The 13525-nt window shown below is 35.6% G+C and overlaps 1 protein-coding gene across 1 annotated transcript; it reads right to left on the bottom strand.

The window, feature by feature from the left end:
- Positions 1-1788: 1788 nt before the first annotated feature.
- LOC142536708 (uncharacterized) lies at positions 1789-6515 on the bottom strand. The gene is given in 3 exon segments (XM_075641987.1): positions 1789-2864; positions 3589-3760; positions 3762-6515. Coding segments are annotated over 3 exon segments (2931 nt in total). The 5' UTR covers positions 6476-6515; the 3' UTR covers positions 1789-2819.
- Positions 6516-13525: the final 7010 nt, after the last annotated feature.

The raw sequence follows: 13525 nt of genomic DNA, 5'->3' as shown, positions 1-13525 counted from the left end.
GCAAAGAAAGGGACTTTGAAGTAAAATTTATAAGGCTTATACTTGTAAGAAACGATGAACAAAGCATGCATTCTAAAAGCACAAAAATTCCCCCGTAATAAACGGGAAAAAAAAAAAGAAAGAAAGCAAGAACGTAATTTTTAAAAATAAATTTAAAAATTAAGTCACATGTTTTGGATACGAGCGTACTGCCAATTCAAAAATTAGGAAAAAAATAAAATAAAAACCCAATAATCCTAAATTGTTAGGTCATACCCAGCAAAATGCTATAGAAGCTCAAGGGTTTAGGATTGCTGATTCAACATTGCCTTTGAGAGAACATGGCGCCGATATTCACGGTGGCGCTCGTGCTCCATTGCCGGCAGAAACCGATGGTCGGGGCCTTTTTAGATAGCAAAGCGACTATATCTCTCTCTTTTGCTCCGACAAATGTCTCACATTTTTCTTCTACGCGGGAAATCGAGAATGTCTTCCTCCATGGATGGGCAAGACCCTATGAGTTATCTCCTTCGAACAGATTGTGGCACTATATGTGGTACTTCTGTGAGTCCTCGGAATGAGATGATGCCATAAAATATTTTTATCCAAACATTAATTGATCGCAAATGAGAGAGCTCAATTTCACCTAGCCTAGATTTATTACTTTAATGGGGCTTGTTTCAGCTTTCAAGGCTTCACACATTTCTTTTGTTTCTAACCTGAAATGGCCCTATATTACAGATGGGTCTTGCTGACAAAATTACAGTGCAGTAACGTTTTATCTTTGCTTCCATTAGAATTTCAAGAAAGGGTTCGTTTTAAATGATGTAATTTTATGACAATGGTACTAAGAATGGAAGAATACTAAACTTTGATCAACAGGGAAACAAAGCATGGTTCCCAAAAAAAATACCAAACGTCTTTGCTATTCATAGTTTATGTTGTTCCCAGAATCAAGTAGGCTGGATAAGTAGGTTTTATAAGAAAATATTGTGAATTTTGCAGATTAATGTAAAATATTTGGTACATAGTCCGTGCTATGAAATCTTGAGCTCAAGACACTACGAAAAGGCGAAGCCATGAAGAACTTACGAGTTTAACCAAAAATGCAATTGAACGACGGCAAAAAATTATGTGAGACGATCTCACGGATTGAATTTTGTGAGACAGATCTATTATTTGGGTCATCCATGAAAAATATTACTTTTTATGCTAAGAGCATTACTTCTTATTATGAATATCGGTAGAGTTGACCTGTCTCACAGATAAAGATTCGTGAGACCGTCTCACAAAGACCTACTCTTGACCGGCATCATACGCATGAAAACAACTCATTTTATTTGCGATTTCAAAATCACTCTCTTGGTGAATAAAACTCAATTGGATTTCATATTCGATCTATATATCAAGTCAAATATTATCAATAACAATCGTGAATTTCAAGTGTAATTTCTTCTTTCAAAATCAAATATATAATTTAAACGCAACCTAAAAAGAATTCAAAACTAACAGGAATGGTAATAATTCCAAATTTGCTGCTAATTAAAAGAAGAAAAGCCATTACTCAGAACCATAGAGATATACATCCGAACGTGTTGCCGATTCCTCTTCAGGATAAGATGTGACACAGCCTAAATTATCCAAATTATGGTGAACCATGTGCTAGCTCAAACTCTTCACTTACTCGATCACAGTCCCCCGTATATTCCTCCAATCTTCACCCGAGTCACTCAGCTTAAAATCAACACTAGAGGAATGTAGGCTCAAACTAGATGCTCGGGCATTAATCAATGACCCATACAATACGGGTGTAGAAATCAATTTCTCATAGATTAAGGTATCATCTCAACAACAAAGATTCACATAATTCTATATTCTCATATAACTAATCAATATAGTACATTCAAATTATACTTGCTACTTTTGCATCTTCGTTTGTTATTCGTTACATACCTGACGCGATCGAATAATAGTTGAACAATAATATGTCAAAAAGGTGGCGTACAGAGTCAAATATGGTAAGCAAACATACCTGACGATGTGGGTTTTGGAAATATTCAGTCCGATTCTGGAATCAATAATCACAGAGAAATTGGAATCTCAAGTGCCTAAAACCCTCGCCTCTTGTGCTCCTTTGTTTCTGTCCGACAAATTGTGGCACAACAACGTTAACTGTAAATAAATCTCATCACCCAAATTCCAGAAAGACGTTCATCCCCCGCCAACATTTGAAAGGGACACTGAGCAAATGGTTCACCCTCCACCACTGCCAAAATTCACGTGTATCAGAAATCAAAGTTGTAAATCCTTTTTTAGCTATTTGTGATCTATCAGAATTGCTCAATCGCCACGCTGTTTGAGAAAATCATGCTCAAACAGGAAATTTTTACACCTCTTGTCAATGAGTTTTTTCATCAGCGAAAACCAAATTAGAACATGTTAACTGTAAGATTTCAAACCATATCAATTAGCTTTTCCAATTGGCATATGTTTCATCATTCATGCACTTGGACAAATAATAAAATCATTAAGGTAAAAAAGGCCGACAAGCTGCCTCCTCAACTTCGTCACTCTCTTATAGACATTGGCATCAATCACAACCATATGATTCCAAAATTATGCACAATGATCATCTTAAACATTCAGAAACACGTACCAAATTCGAGGGCCATATAAGAATGGACGAATAAGGCACTGCCCCAGAATCTTTGAACTTATGCTTACCAAATCGAGAGGCACAGTACCTCACAACCTTCTCATCGATTTTCCACGCAGACTAAATCTTCACATGGATGCACGACTTCATAGTCAATTTGAGGACCAAGAGTATGCCTACCACCCTAGCTTTCTTCTAATGCATACTCCTTCGACAACCATCGAACGTCCTGTTTATAAAAAAATGCAAAAGAAAAATCAGAGAATCAATCAACAAAAGGAGACAATTAGCTTAGCAAACAGGAATCTATTATCATTTAGGTAACCATTCACAAAACAGGTATTAAAAGCCCCTTCGATCAAGATTGGGGGCGACATAGTGGTAGTTTTCCATTATTCAACTCTATTACTTGCTTTTTGCCTCTGATTGAAGATTAACCGTAGCTTTAGAATTCTCATTGCTTAGCTATCGATTCACCCTCATCACACAGTTCACGATCACACATGAAATGTGAATATCTGTCCTACTCTCTTTGAAGAACTCAAGCCCAAAACTAAGATAAAAAAAATCATCTATGTTTCCATTCACAACATGAACTCGTAATATTTTGTATCCGCCACTTCACCATGAGAACAGAGGGTGATTCTGTAAATTCGTGCAAGCTTTTGTAAATGTAATTTGACTAGACACTAATTTCCCTTTACACAAGTTTAAAACAAAACAAAAAACAGTATCCCAAAAATAAAATACATTTTCCGTTGCAAAATACAAAATTAACATTTTGTAATGCACAAAACAAGGTCAAACTGTGTGGTTAATTTCTAGTAAATTTGAATGTACTGAATCAAACCCTGAAATATATTGAAAGAGTGATGATAGTTAGCTCAACAGAGAAATTGTAATAACTCGAAGAGAAAATAATCAGAGACAGCAGATGAACGAAAAACACATACCATGTAACACAAGCTTTCTGAGAGTAGAAGTGCATCAGCCCATCTGTCAGCTTTCATAAGTCCTTTGATAAGATCAACAAATACAGCCAATTCAGGAATTTCTCCTCTTTCCATCATATCTGCATATAACTCAAATGCTTTGTCAACTCTATGTGAAGAACAGAGGCTCCCAATTCATGGCAGCAGATGAAGAGATTGGAGATAATTTAAACTCTTTAAGTAGCTCAAAAGCAATTTCCAGTCTTCCAGCCTTCTGAAAGCTATCGATCAAAATTTTGTAAGCCGGAGCAAGGGGTGTTGAATCATCTTTACCAATTTCATCTACTAACTGAAGACTCAGCATCAACTCCTTAGAATAGCCTTCCACGACCTTATGATAATTTGCCGTGTAACTCGGCCAATGTATTTGTTTCATCTCCTGCAGAAGTTGGTAAGCCTCATCGAGATGGTCAGCACCACAACAATGGTTTATTAGAACCCTATAGGTGATGTAATTAGGAGCACATCCCTTGCCGACCATCTCCCGGACTAGTTCAAGGCTTCTATCAATTTTACCGGCCTTTCCAAAGCCATCTATCATGGCAGTATAAGTCACAACATTCGGATTACAACCCTTCTCCTCCATCATCAACATCAGTTTGTATGCCTCATCTGTCTTCCCAACTTTGCAGAGACCATCAATCATCTCTGTGTATGTAACAACATTGGGAGGGCAGGAATATTCAAGCATTTTTGCCAATACTTTTAAAGCAAGATCCAATCGTTTATCTTTAAACAATCTATCAATTAAGGAGCTGTAGGTATAAACATTGGGACTGTATCCATGTTCTGACATCTTGCCAAATACTTCCTGCGCTTCATCTAGCTTGCCAACCTTGCAAAATCCATCAATAAGCGCATCATAAACAACCTCATTAGGCTCACAGTCACTGGCTATCATGGTATCCAAAAGATTGCGGGCCTCTTCAACTCTGTGCGCTTTGCATAAACCATCAATCAAAGCTCCGTATGTTATAACATTAGGCTCCTTGCTTTTGTCATCAGCAATTTCAAAATAAAGATGTAAATCATGGACATCTCCATTACCCCTCATTTTTTCGTAAATTGCGCAAGCCTTCAATAAATCTCCAGCTTTGCAGTACCCGTCAATCAAAGCAGTAAAAGTGACAATATTTGGGGGACATCCCTGTGACAACATCAGCTCAAATAACTCATTTGCTTTGGATATTTTTCTTGCTTTAAGGTAAGCATGTATAATTGCAGTATATGTCACCACGTTGGGACTACATCCCTCCCTCATCATCTCATCAAACCAGCGATGAGCTTGCTGAATGAGGCCAGCTTTACAGAACCTGTCGATCAAAATTGAGTAAGTGTGGACATTTGGGACAGTGCCATTCTCTTTCATTTCCTGAAATAATAAAAAAGCTTTGTCTACTTTTGAGCAATCACAGAGAAAACCAATGATTTTGTTATATGTGCCAGCTTCCACTATGAATCCATTACGCACCATTTCAGAAATTACACCATATGCTTTCTCAGGCTTCCCAACCTCACAAAGGCAACGGGTAAAATTGCTAACATTGACTCTGTTAAGTACTATTCCAGAATCAACCATCTCACTATAAGCTTTTTCAGCCAAATCGAACACTTCTGGACTCGGCAATTTCTCGCTGCCACAAATATTTCCAACGAATATGTTGTACACAAGATAACCAGGCTTAAAACTGCAATCCTCCATTTTCTTGAGCAATTTGTAGGCATAGGCATGGTCCCCAGATTTGCAGTAGGCATAGACAAGAGAACAAAAAATTTTTGGACTTGGATAACAACCTTCTGTAATCATCATGCTAAGAATTCGTTTACACCTTCCCAACTTCCCCTTATTTAGGCATCCACAAAGTAAAATTTTGTATGTTACAACATTAGGAACACACGCATCAGCCCGCATCCTATTCAAAAATTCCATAGCCTCTTCGAAAAGAGAACCCTCGCACAACCCCATAATCATTTTTGTATAAATCACGGTATCAGGGACGGCCTCTTCCTCATCGATTAAATTAAGGGCATCCCTCCATTTCCCCATTTTACACAAAAGATACACAAAACGGCCTAAAATATCAATGTGCATCTTAAAACCAGAATGAGACATCTCCCTATAAAGCAGAAAAGCAGAATCCAACTTGCCTGCATCCAAGAACACCCGGATCAACGCGTTGTAAGTCAATCTTGATGGTTTGAACCCAAAATCCTTGAGCCTCACCAACTCCTGTAAAGCCAAATTCCACATCCCATTGTGGCAACACTTGCGAATCAACACATTAAGTAACGTCCCAAGCACTTCCCTGTCATCGTCCTTCAGTTCAAGGAAAAAATTATCCGGAACTCGGTCGTCGTTCTTATTGCAACCTAACAGCTCTAGCAAAGCGTCATAAACAGCTGAAGTATGAATATATCCTATTTGCCTGCCGGCCCACATGAAAAACTTGACACCCAATTCCGAATTTTGAACATTTGTTAAAACATCAACCACTAAGTTCTCATCCAGTTTCTCTCTAAACCGTCTCAAGAATTTCTGGGATTTCTCTCCCAACTGATCATTATAATTTTTTAATGCAGATATTATCGAAAACGCATCCTTTGAACACTTACGCGACTCAAAGTCTTCGAGTTTAGCTTCGGAAATGGAATCCCTTAAAAATGAAAAGTCTTGAGCAGAAATATTTTGGGCCGGAGAGTTCGTAGTTGCCTCAGAGACGCCGATTTCTTGAGGGCCTATCAATCCTTGGAGATTATAATCAGTGCTTAGAAATCTGTAGCAGCACTGGAATGAGGAGGCGATAGGTGTTGGCAAGAAGACAGCAATTTTGAGTATTCTCTTGCTCATTCTTCCGCTTCCCCTCTTTCTGCTCTCTCAATTTTCATTTAAATGTTGCCTTTCACAGTTTTTAAATCTTTTTTTAATAAAATAAACTCCCCAAAATACATAAAATAATATAAAAATTGCCTATTTATTTTAATTTAATTTAATTTAAAAATATTATTTGGTGATCAGTATGCATCACTATTTTAATTTATCACATATTTAAAACTATAATTATTAAAATTTAAATGTTAAAAAAAATACTAAACACGATAATTATATATTCTTGTCTTTTCACTTTCAAGATGGTTTGTAAACTCTAAAAAAATTGATTATTGATTTTTTTATACAAATTTATAAACATATATAAAAAAAATCTAAAAAAATTCAATTTTTTAGAGGTTATAAACATTTTCGATCCTTACATAACGAGTTGTAGCATATAATTATATTTTATATCCACAAAAATGTAGAATATTTATTGCAACCATAATTTGTAACTGGAAAACAATCATCCAAGAATGTGAAATCTGGTTAGAGCTTATGCATGGATCAGAGGAACACCATTCTGTGGCTGGAGAGTGATAATTGAGAAGGGAGCATGCTTGTATGAACCCGACAGATCGAATTTGAAGCGTTGTAATAGCATTGCCATAGCTCTTTTGGCCTCAATCATCGCAAAGTTTTGGCCTATATATACAGACTCGAGTACCCGAGCTGAATGGTATATGTAGGAGAAATGTTTTGTGTTTGTTGCGCTTGAAACCGCTCCTTCAAATCAAGCCAAATCGCTGCTGCGGAATCAGAAAAAGGATGCTAAGAAGAGATATTTCGATCCATGAAATTACAACATTATTGAGGCGAGCGGAAGAGGAAGACCATTAGCATAGGGCTTAGAGATAGAACCATCAATAAATCCCAATTTGTTCTTAACAGATAGCGCGATGAGCATAGCGCGGCTCCAGGAGATGTAACTGTCGCCAGTAAGCTGTTGTTCCTTCTAGCCAGGGATGCTAAGGATTTTCTCACTCACATTGATCCTTCTCAATGCCAGCAGCTGATTTCATTTTTGTCACATCATTTGGCGTCAACTTCAGTGTCCAGGGAGCCACATGATGCAGTCTCTTCTTCTTATCATACAGGTACCTGTTTTTCTGTGGCTCCATTACCTGTTATTTCTGGTTCTCATTCCTGGATCGTTGACTTCACGGCATATATGTTCAGTTGCACACTTGTTTACTTCGTAGTACTACACTGGTTTTACCGAATAGAACATGTATTTCTGTTGAGGTTTTCTGCTACTGCGTTTCTCTCTGACTTTGTTTTGGATTTGGATTTGGATTTTCATTGCTTGCTTCATGGCGCCTGCTCAATTTGAAGCATCTAATTCTTCCAATGGCAATGTCACCATTGATGATCCTTTAAATCCATTATTTCTGCATTATTCGGAGAATCCTAGCTTAATTTTGGTTTCACAACTTTTCCTTGTTCAATATCCAATCAGAAGGGTCAACTGCACCCTTACTGGTAGATTCATGTTTCCCAGTTTAGCCATCTTTGCAGGTGCTCGAACGATTATGGGTACAACCTAAGAACCTCTTGGAGAATCATGGTTACCTACGTGTGTAGAGTTTATATATGTATCTGCCATTTATATGCATGCTCACCAAATCTAATATCCCGTGTAACCGACCCGACTCGGATCCGACCTGAACTATTCAAGACCCCAGCCCATTTACAAAAATGATGGGTTCATATTTGATACAATCAGGCCAGAATAAGAGCTTAAAACCTTGCATGGAATCCAAACCGATATCAGCTTAGGGAAGAGTCTTCCAAGAAGTGAAGGACCGCGACTAGCCGAGCTCATGGCATAGTGAGCCGAGCCAAGCTCAAATGAATACTAGAGTTGATACAAATAAAGTCTCCCGAATGTAGAAAACCCAAACAAATCTTTAATGGAAAGGGTAGAATTCCGAAGATATCGGGATACGTTCAAAATTTATAATCTGCTAAAGATAGGATTAGACCAGTCCAATCTCACTACAAATATATTTAGCTCCTCATAATTGTATAAATATCAGGTAATCACATGGTTTTACACAACCACTCAATGTTATCACTCTACAGTACTCTTATTACAAACTTAAGTTTTGTCTCAGTACCGACTTAAGCATCAGATAAGCGGCAGAAAAAACACATCTGGCGTACTCTAACTTTTTTTTGTCCATGCAGATTCATACAACGACTCTGCTCGGCACCCCAGATCAGCAAGGAGTTCCTGGCTCACCAGACTGAATCCAAGGTACTTTTTTTGGTTACATTGTATGTGAAAAATTGAAGAAAAGAAAGATAAGATGGTTAGAGGAAGAGGAAGACGAAAACGTGCATGCTGCGGAGAAAACCATAGTCAGGAAGTCAAAAAAAGGTGGGGAACAAAATCGTGACCCCCCCCCCCCCCCCCCACCCCCTCAGGGGTTCCATGTAGCATAACTTAATAAGCTTATCAAAGCTATGGTTGAGTAAGTGTTGGATCGAAGGTATGAAAATAATCCATCCCCACCAACTCCACCGAATTAGAATGCTTACACTGAAAAGCTGAGAAGATTGTGCAAGGAGATGGAGCGTTCGTGGGAGAGTAGGGAGGACTTCACTCCTCCTCGTCGCCCCGAGCCGTTCCTTTTCAACGAAAATCCCGACACCTGAGCTCCCCAGTACTTCAGATTTCCCAATATAGGGGAATATAACGGAAAAAGATATCCATAGGAGCACCTCTCCCAATTTGAGAATGCTGCTCTGTTACACCACTATGCCGACCCCATCAAATGTCGGGTCTTACTCAACACCTTAGTAGAGGCAGCTCAATAACGGTTTAATCTAATTGAACCGGAAATATCCGATCGTTCCAAGATTTTAGCAGGATCTTACATTGATTCGCTAGCAGCAAGAAGCAACCGTTGACCACGTTAATTTTTTCTGGTATGAGACAATAAGAACAAGAAGGTCTGAGCACTTATATTCACAAGTTCAATATTAGGTTGGTGTAAATATCTTCTGCAATCCCAGATTTGATGATCTTCACTTTCATTCAAGGCTTAAAACCATGGAATTTTTTTCAAATAATTGGTAAAGATGGAGAATGCAGAAATCAATGATAGGAGGATTCGAACTAAGCCAGTAATATCATTTGGACTTGAACACCCCCGCACAATGATGCGTTGGTTATCCGAACCATAATAGCTAACTACAAAGTAGCTCTGGTATTTGTTGATTATGGGAGCTCGATCAATTTATTATTCAAAGAGTCTATGGATCAAATGGACTTGGATGAGTATAAGATGGAACATGTTGTTAAGAAGACGCGGATTGTTAGTTTCATCATTGTGGAAGCTCTTTCTGCCTACAATGTGATATTGGAGAAATTCGTCATGACCACTTTCATGGCAGTAGCTTCAGCCCTTCATCAAAATATTAAGTTTCATGTTGGAAGAGCGGTTGCGAAAGTTAAGGGTGATCAGAAAATAGCTCAGAAATATTATGTTGAAGAAATACAGGTAGAGCAGAAAAACTACAGAAGAAGATTGCAAGAAAGTTATCATATCTTCCTCTTCTGGTGGGGTCAGGATCGCCAAAACCCTGACAGAATCCTTAAAGAGTTGGCTGTTAGGAATGTCTAAAGAAAAATAAAGATGTTTTCGCCTTGTCGGCATCTAAACTCGCAAGGGTCCGAAAGGATGTCATGAAACACAGACTGAATGTATGAAGTGATCGCCGACTAGTCTAGTAAGATGACACACAATTGATATTTTTTATGTGTTAATTTGATATATATTGTTTAAACATATAATAATTCAGTAAGCTTTTTTTATTATTAATATTAATTTTATCTTATATAAAAAAGGATAAATATAAAATTATTCAATAAGTTTATTATTAATCTTATGATTATAAGATGATACATAATTAATCTTTTTTACAATTCAATATCATAATGCACAATCAAGAAATCAAAATAGTGATTACATACAACATGATAGGGTGGCTCTCAAAACATCGTAAATCCACAATCTTAACATGATATCAGATATTAAGATCACTGTCATGTATTAAAGTGCCATTTGGGCCACCCGTTAATCTATTGTAATTTTCACGCTCCGGTTGTTTAATCCTGGGCGTGAAGGGATGTGTCAGATGTCTTATATCGACTAAATTTAGGGGTGTCAAAATGCGACACGACCCGTCAACCCGACACGACCCAACACGAAAAAAATCAGGTTCGGGTTCGGGTTTTTCGGGTTCGGGTTGGGTTGGTTCGGTTTAGTGCCATGTTAGGTGGGTTTCGGGTTGGGTCGGGTTGGGTCGTGGGATGACCCGCGAACTTTTTTTTTGAAAATATTATCTATATTTTTATATATTGTATGTTTGAACAAAATTTATTGTATATTTATATGATAAATTTTCATCATCTAATATTTATTTTGCATATTTTTATTTTTTTTAACAATTTTTTATTTGATTTAGTAAATATACTTTTAATTTTTTACGATTAAACTTTCAAATTTAAATCGAAAATTTTGTTATTATGTGTTTAAATTAAAATAATAATATTATTTTTTATTTTTTTGAATTTTATCATTAATTTTTTTAAAAAAATTTTAAAAAAATAAATAAAATTCGGGTTAGACTGGTTGAGTCGGGTTATACGGGTTCGTGTTCGGATTGGGGGTTTTCGGGTTGCTTCGGGTTCGGGTTGAAAAAAAAATAAAAAAAATTTTGCGGGTTGACCCGAAACCCGACCCAACCCACCCGATTGACACCCCTAGCTAAATTATGTAATTGAAATTTGTATATATGGACAATTCTTTCTCTTTGAACTAGATTTTGGTTTAGAGTTATATTAAAGTCTTAATCTTAACATGGTATAAGAAATCATACTCATCATTGTGTGTTAGACTATTCTATGTGTTACCCGATAATATTTTGTCAATTTCACGATCAAGTTGTTCATTTTTGGGTGTGATGATGCTTTGTTAGATGTTTCACATCTACTGAATTAAGTCATTGAGAGTTGTATATATGTATTTGGACAATCATCTCTCTTTTTTTAGCTAGCTTTTGAGCGGAGTTAGGCTCAAATCTCAAAGTTAACATGATATCAGATATCACTCATAGTTATGTGTTGGATCGTCCTATTATCCACTAAATAATATCTTGTAAATTTCACGCTTCATTTGTTCATTGCGTGAGAAGGTGTGTTAGATATCTCACATTGATTGGATTGAATCCTTGAAAATTGTATATATGAACTTTGATAATCACAAACTTAACAACTAAAACTCAGTTTTGATAACATAAATAACTAAAATTGTAAATAGTGAAACATAAAGGACAAAACCAAATTTCCTCATAATGATAAGAAAAATCGAAAAATTCAATTTGATCTGCAGCTCGTAAGTTCTAGTTTGCAAATTAAACCAAATCATATAAATCCTTTGCTATTCAAATCGAAAAATCAAACAATCTTTTTTTCTCAAAAAAAACATTTTTCTATATCATATTTGCAATTATTTCATTTTCTGAATTAAAGTGATTGAATTTCTTCATATATGTTAAATTTTTTGACTTGAAACAAAAAAAATATACTGAAAATTTGGGATTTCCTCGTACTCATATGAATTACTACCGTATAATTTGTATATTAATACATTTTAATTGTTAGATAAATGATCTACAAAATGAAACTATATCACAGAGCAAATTACATTTATTACCCGTGTTAAATCCTATTTGTCAAAGAGTATGTCTCTTGTGAGACGGTCTCACGAATCTTTATCTGTGAAACGGGTCAACCCTATCGATATTCACAATAAAAAGTAATATTCTTAGTATAAATAATAATACTTTTTAATGGATGACTCAAATAAAAGATTCGTCTCACAAAATACGACCCGTGAGACCGTCTCACACAAGTATTTACCTTTGCGAAATCGACTTTCTTATTTCAATCTTCATCGACCATTGCTCGGTCCCTTTTGATCCCAATTCCCATGTCTCTTTCTATTCTGTTACATACCTTTATTAATAACATTTACAGGGTAACAATTTCTTAAATTGCCATAATTTCAGTCCCTTTATCTAAATACACACACATATATGTATGTATTGCGCTACAATTTTTTCAACACGATGCATATATACACAAATTATTAAAAATTAGCATTATCCCGTCCCTTCAAAAAAAAAAACATTCTACCCGAGACCGGACTTGTAACCCATCTGGTCTCACTCTCTTACTTAGATTAACTATCGCCCCCTAGTTCGATTCGCCCTCCTCACGTGTATACCCAAAAAAAGAAAATAAATAAAAATCTGCCCATCATCGTGTCGGGTCCGTGGCCTGAATAGCATATTGTATTGTCTTCCCATGGACAATGTAAAATTTACAAAGGTGAAAATAAGTTAGTTATTTTGATTTATTTAGCAAAATATTAAATTGAATATAAAATATATTTTAAAAATTTATGGTACTCAAATTATTTATTATCTATATTTAATATAATTTATCATGTATATGCGTCACTTGTAAAGAATTATTATTATTATTATTATTATTATTATTATTATTATTTATATATTAAAAAACAGGTCAATTTTAATATTAATTAATGTTTCAAAAGGAGACGATCACCCACTAACCACCAGCCATGTGTCAAAAGAGCTGTGTTGATAATTTCGTTAAGCACTTGTCATCATCAATTAAATAAATAAATTATTGTAAATGACTCAATTAATACATGATTCAACTAAAAAGTTAATTTTGCTTTTAAACTAATTTTTTTTAACCCAAATTCAATTAAATACACATTTTATTTTCAAGATTATTAATTTTAATTTTTTTAACAAAATATATTTATTTAAAACTTATATTTATGATAAAAGAGTATCATAATTTTTGTAGTAAACTAGAACTATTAATTAATGCAAACCTAACCTCATTAAAAAATTATATAATTAAATATAATATATTATAAAAATATTTATAAATACATAATAAAAATAATTTTATTTTTCAAT

The sequence above is a fragment of the Primulina tabacum genome, chromosome 2 (genome assembly GCF_025594145.1).
Source record: "Primulina tabacum isolate GXHZ01 chromosome 2, ASM2559414v2, whole genome shotgun sequence".
In the NCBI taxonomy this organism is placed as follows: Eukaryota; Viridiplantae; Streptophyta; class Magnoliopsida; order Lamiales; family Gesneriaceae; genus Primulina; species Primulina tabacum.
This window is presented reverse-complemented; position numbering and strand designations above follow the sequence as displayed.